This window comes from Amphiura filiformis, chromosome 14 (assembly GCF_039555335.1).
Source record: "Amphiura filiformis chromosome 14, Afil_fr2py, whole genome shotgun sequence".
NCBI lineage: Eukaryota > Metazoa > Echinodermata > Ophiuroidea > Amphilepidida > Amphiuridae > Amphiura > Amphiura filiformis.
Genome location: NC_092641.1, coordinates 32009348 through 32019679, shown reverse-complemented (window position 1 = coordinate 32019679; position 10332 = coordinate 32009348). Strand labels below are relative to the sequence as shown.

The 10332-nt window shown below is 37.9% G+C and overlaps 1 protein-coding gene across 1 annotated transcript; it reads left to right on the top strand.

The window, feature by feature from the left end:
* Nucleotides 1-7288: 7288 nt before the first annotated feature.
* LOC140169365 (uncharacterized) lies at nucleotides 7289-8383 on the top strand. The gene has a single exon (XM_072192623.1). It carries the CDS (start codon nucleotides 7289-7291, stop codon nucleotides 8381-8383), a length of 1095 nt encoding a protein of 364 aa, XP_072048724.1.
* Nucleotides 8384-10332: the final 1949 nt, after the last annotated feature.

Here is a 10332-nt window from a genome sequence, read left to right as displayed (position 1 = left end):
GATTCAGCCATTGAAACAACTCAAAAAGTAAAATGAAAATATGGTTTTAAAACGAAATGATGTGTTCGTATTCTCATTCCCCCAATAAAAAACACAGTCATGACACGCAACATCAAATTGCAATTACATAACCCATTTAAACCTGTAGAAAGCAGCTGTTAACGGTGATAAATGTATTATTTACATTATGTGCACAGCACCAAGCTTCAACATGTTACTTGTGATTCTTGATCTGTCCAAACCTCTGCTGCCATTGGTCGAAAGTTCAAAAGATTAAAGTAATTTATTTGCTCAAACACCATAAGATTATAATTTTGTCGATGAATTGTGCCTGGGTTGATTTAGCTTTCATCAAAACCACTATACTAGTATATGCTTGTAGACGCGGTTTTACGGTATGTCGAATACAACTAATGGTCGCTATGTCAAAGGCCCGCTAGGTCGAATTTAAAAATAAGATTCGCCATGTAGAATATATCTCTAACCCTAACCCTCACACTCAAGCTTATCATAATCCTAATCCTAACCATAACCCTAATCCTAAGCCTATCCATATCCCTAACTTTGCTAGCTCCTAGTTCATACAGGCTGAGTCAAAAAGAAGTAAACTCATGTTTGAGGGACTGTAACTCGAGATTTGCAAGGAATCTGCTAAAAATAAAAATACCACTGGAAAGAGCAAATTCAACACGTCTAAATAAAAAAAAAAGAATTGTTGCAATTGCTCACAGCAAACTAAAGTTATACTCATTTGAATACAACCACCCATTTTTGTAGCTGCACATGGATGCTTGATTTTCATCCACTTCAATTTCGACGAATCAGCAAAGTGCTAACAGGATTTATTGTTGGAAAGGCAACTTTTGCTTTTAATTAATATTCAACAAAGTCCATGACGGTACTATAGTTTGTATGGATACCAATTCAAGTCTTCACGAACGATCTGGCAGAAGCTTGGGGAATGTTGGGTCATCATATCGAGGGGTGAGAGCCAGAAAGCCTCAACTCACAATCACCTGCTTCCACAAAATGAGCATAAAGTCGCAGGGTACTATAATAGAAGATACAGTACATCAATCTTCACAAAATTCAATAGCAAACAAAATACATTGTGGAGGAAATATTGAGTTTTGAAGACCAAAGGACCAATTTTGTTAGAACTGGTCATTATGAGTTACAGCTTTCTGGTTCTGAACACTGTTTTCAGAGACCATAACAACAGGGCCCTAGTAGGAATATATTAAAACTATGAATCTTTCATATTTGAAACCAATCTTTGAATCATTTATATCCGACGTAGACAACTGAATAGGTGTCTTTGAAAAGCAACGTAACGTATCACGTAGCCACGAATGCTAACTTTGATTGTTTTATTGGTGGCATGTGCTTTACCCATAGATCAATAGCCAATATAACACTGACTAATAGGCTACAACATTTAAGTGAGTTTGACCCTTCGTTGCTGCAATTTAATATATTATGTGCAGTCAGCGTACATGAAATGCCACATACTAAATCAATAAACAAAATAACATTGACTTTATATAACATTCTTAAGACGGGTATTGACCTCAGCAGCTGTAAATTGCCTACGTTGTGGTGTATGTTTCAAACCATGACATTATATTAACAATTATGTTCGCAATGTCTATTACGTGTCTGGTGGCTGTTAGGATAGCTACTGTACGTAAAATATGCTAGAATTGCCTTTAAGTATGGTGCTTTATTGAAATAATATTATATGTATGTGTCTAGCTTTATTCCGTACAAGAAACAACCTTAATCATGTTAATTCTGCTGGCTCACTAGAAGTAGCAGGAACAAGAAGAGACAAGTGCCGTAGGTTTTACCAAGCGGTACGTTTGAATTTGCCTTCCTACATATACCCATTTTGGAGATGAACTTTAACTAAATTTAGTTCCGATATAGGCTACAACATTTAAGTGAGTTTGACCCTTCGTTGCTGCAATTTAATATATTATGTGCAGTCAGCGTACATGAAATGCCACATACTAAATCAATAAACAAAATAACATTGACTTTATATAACATTCTTAAGACGGGTATTGACCTCAGCAGCTGTAAATTGCCTACGTTGTGGTGTATGTTTCAAACCATGAAATTATATTAACAATTATGTTCGCAATGTCTATTACGTGTCTGGTGGCTGTTAGGATAGCTACTGTACGTAAAATATGCTAGAATTGCCTTTAAGTATGGTGCTTTATTGAAATAATATTATATGTATGTGTCTAGCTTTATTCCGTACAAGAAACAACCTTAATCATGTTAATTCTGCTGGCTCACTAGAAGTAGCAGGAACAAGAAGAGACAAGTGCCGTAGGTTTTACCAAGCGGTACGTTTGAATTTGCCTTCCTACATATACCCATTTTGGAGATGAACTTTAACTAAATTTAGTTCCGATATTATACCACTTTGCTACTTTCTACTACTTACCATACGCCATATTAGGGCAAGACTGCACCTGACAAAAGTTTAAAAGTACAAGACAAGTGCTTGAAGCATTAGCTATAAATACGCTATCCTTTTTGTGGTTTAAATGTTAGGATAACGTACAATGCTTAATGCTTGTTTTTTTCGTTGCAACACCACCACAAAAAGTTCATTCTTGTTCCTTGGTTCGATGTTTTATGTTATATGTGATTAAGAAGAAGATTATTGTGCTACTTCTTTTATTAAATTAAACGCTTTTAGTTATTCCAACTTATATCTTGAAATGATGTGTTCGTATTCTCAATTGCGTCCGCATTGCTTTAACTCGGATTGTCTTCCTTGCATCATAGCCAGTAATTGCATAACACAGAGCTAGCGATTTTGGCTCAAATTTTGAGGGAAAAAGGCAGGTATGTGTTCAATACGTGAGATCTCAAGACTCATTGTAATGGGTTTTATTTTCCCTCATGTGCATAATTTTCAATTGGAGAGTGGAATAGCAAAAAAAAATCATTTTGACCAATTATTTGTCATAACTCAATAACTGCAACACATAAAAATAAATGTAACCAGTGGCTTTGACTCGTTTCCTATAATACAAAAGAGACTATAGGAAGAAAATCGTTTGAGAACCAAATTAATCTCCATATGTTCATTCAATATGATGAATGAGAGGAATCACACAGGAAGCCATTTAGAGTTCTTCAACATATTCTTATTGTCTATACAAGCAAACAACGGAACCAAGTAAAGACCCCGACGGTGTTCCTGCCAGAGGAAAATCAACATTTATACATTTCATTTATACCCTGGCTTTGCATACAGGCAACTTCCTTAATTTGAACTAAATACCAATAATGTTTCCTGTTCGATGATCGGGCATTTTATTTAGTCTTCAATAATGAAATTAATCCTGCTCCCACAGTATCACCCTCAAGAATAGAAATGTCTAGATTCTATGTTTACCTGCAACACAATGGCCTGATTCTCGGGCATTGCGATTCTCAAGAGAAATAGGCCACAGTATAGGGACCTAGTAGGGCTATATTGAAATATGAATCATTCATATTTGCAATCAATCTTTGAATCAATTAAACCTAAAGGAAAGCACATGGGATGCGTCCTTGCCCCTGCAACAAAGGTGTCACGTGGGCACCAATGTTAACCTCGATTGCTTTATTGGTTGTCAAATGTCACGCCCCACTTTTGTCAGTCAATCAGGGAAAATGTACCTAATTGGGTGAAAAATGTTGGGGTTAATTACTAATTACGGCAAGCAAAGCGTACCAAAATGTTTTGAACAGTCGGAAGAATTGCCCCACATCTCTCCTTACTCATAGATCAATATTATAAAAATAAAATCGACTTGAAACAACGTTTCAAACGTGGCATTAACCCTCCGCAGCTGTAATTGCAAATGTGGTGTGTAGATCTTCAGTCAGCGTACAGAAACGTCCATTAACTCACTTTGACCAGCTCTCAAAAAATGAGCAAACAGTTGGCGAAATAAATTTCTGAGATTTGATTTCCTGATTTGAAATCTTTATTTTATACCCGTTACTTTATACCAGACATATTAGGATAGCTCCTTGCTTTGGTTTTCAAATATCAATATACTGGCGAATTTATTTTTGGGAGCAGGTGATTATGAGTTATGGAAGGCTTTCTGACTCTAAACCCTCGATATACTAGTTCAATAAACCAAATAACAAAATAATAATACAACTTCTGAGACGGGTATTGACCTCTGTAGCTGTATTTCCCTATGTTTGTATGCACATGGTGTATGTGTGTATAAACCATGAAATTAACAGTTATGATCGCAATATCTATACGAATCTGGTAAGATAGCTACTTAACGTAAAAATATAATGACCTATAAGTATGGTGCACTATTACAATGACACAATATGTATATTTCAGGCTTAATTCCGTAGAAGGAACCACCTAAATCATGGCAATTCTGCAGGCTCATTAGTATTGACGAAGAAGAACAGACAAGTGCCGTAGGTTTTACCAGACGGTGCGTTTGAAAGTGTCTGTATACTTACACATATCCATTTTGAAGACGAACTTTAACTAAATATAGCTCCGATATACGACGTATAATACCACTTTGGCACTTTCCCCTTACCATAAGCCACATTATTGCCAGACGTCAGAACAGCACTGCATATCACTACCAGCAGAACCTTGTATAATGGTAACCATAAGGTAGCAAATAACGTTTTATAATAATTGTAGTCAGTGCTCGAAATAAGCCGGACTACACAATAACAGTACAATAACCTGAAGGTCAATATAGTTTTTCCCTTTTTATTTAGGCTACGTTTAGTCTGTTTGCTGTACTTCTTTCTAGGCGTTTTGTACAGCGGAAAATACAGGAGAACAACGGAAACAAAGCACGCGAAACGTAGTACTTCATCCTGGAATTCAAATCACAAAAGGAGAACTTATTTCATAGATATTTTACTAACACTATCATGTCTAGTACTTTTGAACTTTCGTTAAGGGCAGAATCGATGATGTAATTGTTGTTGTTCTCACTGTACAACATGTTCTGTTATTTGCGATTTTTGTTCTTTCCTAATAATCTGGAATTGGTAAAAAGAATTCTGAATGCAAGATCTTTGATGAACTGTATTCATTTTCCCTGTTACATTTTATTACTAAAGTCGATTAGATATGTGCTCATCCATGAATACAATTTTACCAATACAAAATGAAATAAAATCTGAAGTTTTCTCTTCTGAACAAGGCTTTAAAAAGTGCGAAAAAATGTTGTGCAATTGCGTGCCCATTTAGTGTAGTCACCAGAGGGGGTTCCCATGCACCGAGTGCTTTTTTTTCTAACTTACATTTTTGTAATCCTGAAGGTGTCTAGTAAATGAATTTTGATGTTCCCAAAATTAAATATTGTCCCATGGGGTTCATTTGGCGGCCATCTTGGATTCCGACAAAATTCAATTAAATTGACATAACTTTTGAACTAGACATCATAGGAAGACAAATGACCCCATTTTTCGGGATAATGTGGACATGATCAATCAATTAAAAGGTTTATTTTCATGATTTAAACATGTTGGATACATTAAAATGCAAAATATTATGTCCCATGGCGTTCATTTGGCGGCCATCTTGGATTCCGACAAAATTCAATTAAATTGACATAACTTTTGAACTAGACATCATAAGAAGACAAATGACCCCATTTTCGGGATAATGTGGACATGAGCAATCAATTAAAAGGGTTATTTTCATGATTTAAACATGTTGGATACATTAAAATGCAAAATTTTACTAAAAATAGTATCTTCAAGGCATACTCGTCTGTATAATAGGAGCTCTTTTTGGTACATTGAGAAGGATATTTTGATGTTATTGATTTATTTACTATTTTCTCTTCTAGGTGCATGACTTAACTTATTATTATCTAGAACTGGTGTTAGTGAACTAAAAATCGTAGCATAGTAATAGTGAAGTGGTGGATAATCATGCCAACACGCAAGGGTGATAAAGGTACCGAGGGTGGTATTGAGCATCTAGATTATACGCCGCTCAGTAAAGTAAGGGGCTCCGCCACTGACAAGCTGGCTCAGCTACATGACATTTGCGACAAAAGACACATTGAACCTCTTGACTCACCCTATCGCATGGATGATATCCGTAATCACATTCCGGAGAGTCTTGCTGGTGCAGATTTATATAGAAACAATTGGATATCGTCGTGGCTGCTATCAAAACTTTACTGAAAATCAATATCGTTTGAAATGTAGTGCAGGAACTAATTAATCTTCAACATCACAATCCTCTTGTAACCGTAAATCACAATTACCAACTGTCATGCGACTGTTCCCTCAAGAATGTATCTTTTTAGAGTTTAGTTTTTTATTAGAAATTAAAGTGTCTGGAAAGACTGAGAGACGCATCAAATTCCCAGTATTCAAGGACAAATATGGAGCATTTAAGGAGTCTACATATCAAACACAAAATGTTTTCGACATCATTCGCAAAAGGTTATAAATGGTTGTCAGAAAACGTTTAATTGTCGGGTTATATAAAGGGTACATTAATGGTATAAAACATTAAATAACATTTGTTGGTAATTTACTGCAAATGTTTTACAGAAAACATTTAAATGTCGGGTTATATAAATGATATAAAAACGTTTTAATAACATTCCAAAAACATTTTTGAAAACTTGGTACAAATCATTCTAAACAGAATGTTATTTTGGGGTTGAAAAAATATTTTGCAAAAAAATGTTTGCCCAAAATATTTACAATAACGTTTTTATAATGTTTTCACGACCTTTATATAACCCGACATTTAAATGTTATTAAAACGTTTTGTAAAAAACATTTTAAGAACATTGCTGTGTTTGCTGGGTGCAAATATTTTAACATAATGTTATTTAAGTGTTGACAAAATATTTGGCCAAAAATGTATGAAAAAATAGTTTACAATGACATTTCGAAAATATTTTAAAAATATTGTTGTAGTGTGTTTTCATACAAAACGTTTTAAAACGATTTCATGACCTTTATATAACCCGACATTTTAATGTTATTAAAACGTTTTTACCTAAACCAAAACCCAAAATATAACTTAATTAAGACGTTTTAAAAACGTTTTTGTGTTTTATTTACAAGAGTTCTGGTGTACAAATCCAAAAGTATTTCGGTATAAAAGATGTTATAAACATACCTCAATGACGTTTCGTACTACATCGTAGTACTTTCTCAAATTGACTGATCAATTCTCCCACTCCTCGTCTGTTTCCTGCTGGAACTCGACGTTGGTGGCGTTTTGGAGTGGAGTAATTGGTCGTAAATGTGGGGTAGGAAGTGGTTGCCCTCGCCTCAATCCGACCATCATGTCATGAACTCAAAAGATCTCGCTGAGGACTTGGTAGGGATTTTGATCGACGATGGTGAGGAGTTTATCTCCCACGATGTTGTGTCCCTGTTTACAAACACCCCCATTAGTGAAGCTTTAGAAATCATTAAACAGCGCTTAACAGAAGATCGCACTCTAGGTGATAGAACCAACCTATCTGTTGATGATATCATGGAACTATTAGAGTTCACGCTCACCACCACATATTTCTCGTTCCGTGGTCAGGTTTACCAACAAAAGTTTGGCACCGCGATGGGCTCCCCGGTCAGCCCGATAGTGGCTAACCTCTATATGGAGTGGCTGGAAAAAGAAGCCATAGCCACAGCCCCGGTTAATTGCCAACCCAGAATGTGGAAAAGATATGTGGATGATGTTTTAGAGATTGTTAGTAAAGGGGCAGCAGAACAGCTCACATCGCACATAAACCAAGTTGACAAAACGGGCAACATCAAGTTTACATACGAGAAAGAAGAAGACGGTCAAATCGCTTTTCTTGACACGCTCATTGTTAAAAAGCAGGACGGTTCAGTCAAACTCTTAGTCTACCGGAAAAAAACACACACAGATCAATACCTTCACTTCAAATCCCACCACCCACTACAACACAAACTCAGTGTCATCCGCACGCTGATGGACAGAAAGGACAAAGTTATCACAGAAGAAGCAGACAAGCTAGTTGAAGAGAATAAGATCAAAGAAGCGCTGAAGTTATGCGGTTACCCTGAATGGGCTTTTAAAGACATTAACAAGAAGACACCTCAGAAAACAGACAAGTCGCAGACTACCACCAGAGGCATGGTTGTACTCCCTTACAAAGAGGGACTTTCTCAGCGAGCGAGACGTGTGTTCAGGAAACATGGCATCCAAACATCTTTCAAGCCACATCAGACTCTCAGGAACATTCTAGTACACCCCAAAGACAAGCGTGACATTTTACAAACAGCTGAATGTGTCTATGAAATTCCTTGTTTAAACTATGCAAAAATCTTACGTAGGGGAAACTGCGAGAGTATTTGGAACACGTCTTAAAGAGCATAAGACAGAAGCTGACAAAGCCTCAAATAAGGCTTACACAAGATCACAGAGAAAAGCCTCGGTCACAGGAGAGGTAAATAAATCGGCCATAACAGACCACGTAGCGGAGAAAAACCATGTCATAGGATGGGATGATGCAAAAATCAGAGACAGAGAGCAAAACAGAAAACGTAGACACATTAAGGAAGCCATCTTGATCCGGAAAAAGGGGCCAACACATTCAACCGAGACGAGGGCAACCACTTCCTACCCCACATTTACGACCAATTACTCCACTCCAAAACGCCACCAACGTCGAGTTCCAGCAGGAAACAGACGAGGAGAGGGAGAATTGATCAGTCAATTTGAGAAAGTACTACGATGTAGTACGAAACGTCATTGAGGTATGTTTATAACATCTTTTATACCGAAATACTTTTGGATTTGTACACCAGAACTCTTGTAAATAATGTATTATGGACAATCCTGATGAATTTATTTACGGGTTTTTGTGTTTGCTGCGTACTTGGAAACAGATTGAGCCTCGGGCACTAGAACTAGGACTACATCGTCTACATAGCATGGTGCTAGGTGAGGACCTCTTTGCAAGAGAGGCGAATGAGAAGCTGAAGCTCCTACTTTAGAACCACATTATCCATGACTCGATCGCCTATGCCAAATTTCATCTAGGTGACAAAGGGTATATCACCAACAACCTGGTCTACAGCGGCAGCATCTCTGTCGCAGACGCGGTGACTGGAAACTACCAAAGCACGTACTGCTCTGCACTATCATCCGGCACCTCTACAAAAGCAAACAACTCGCCACTATTCTCAGTAAGCTGGATATAACTGTAACACTGAGAGATTACTTCGCCTTGGAACTTGAGACAGTGCTGGCCAAGGATCTTGATGAGGTTTCCACATCCCTTACTCTGCAGATCATTACCGGCGAGGGAAAGGATGTGTTTCATCTCGAATGGGACAATCTAAACAAAACAATGACAAATATTCGTGGGCCAAACGTGGTGAACAGCACTGGTGGGATAATGATACAAGATGTGAAACCGGGTTTGATACCATTACTAACCAGGATCGGACTCTCCCTCTCTACGAGCGTAGATATACCCGAGACCATGGCTTCTGTTCATATCTGTAGTCAAGTCGGGCCCAAATTTCCTGAGGGAACCGTGTTCACTCCGCCCATGATAAATAGCGAAATGTACTCAACATGCATCTCAAAGAATATCGTGTCTGGTCATTTACACGGGAAGCAGTAGGGAGAAGCAGCCTGTCCCAGGGTTTGGTGGCTTCCTCTCAGCTACTGGTGTGAAACCCCAAAGAAAGTCAACTATCGACTATTTCACCCCTATCCATCACCCCTTCACCATCCAAGTGGGTCAGGAGTATGTCCTTGTCTTCATATGTGACATACTTCACAAGCATGGTAAAAGTGGAGGGGTCCTGTAAAGCGAGGTCGAGGGTCTCACGAGGAGTACATGTCTGTATAAGATTCAGCAAGGTCTTGGGGTTGGTGACCTCAACGTTCTCCTCCTCAATGAATCGCTCAATTAACAAGCGCTTCACCGGCTTCACCGACTGTTTAGAGGCAGAACAGTGCTTTTGCATATGCCTTCCCTGTCAATACACTACGTAGGCAGCCACTGGTAATGAGATCAGCCACCAAACCCTGGGACAGGTTGCTTCTCTCAATAGCTTCCACAGATGTGAACAGGGAGCGCGTAGAGAGGGAGAGTTCGATCCTGGTTAGTGGTATGAAACCCGGGTTTCACATCTTGTATAATTATCACATCAGTGCTGTTCACAACATTCTAGCCATGGATATTCGTCATTGTTTTGTTTAGATTGTCCCATACAAGATGAAACACGTCGTTTCCCTTGCTGGTAATGATCTGCGGAGTATTATGTGGAAACCTTATCAAGAGCCTTGGCCATCACTGTCTC

Excerpts from the sequence above, each read along its gene's own strand:
- LOC140169365 (XM_072192623.1), top strand. The coding sequence starts at position 7,289 with ATGTGGGGTAGGAAGTGGTTGCCCTCGCCTCAATCCGACCATCATGTC.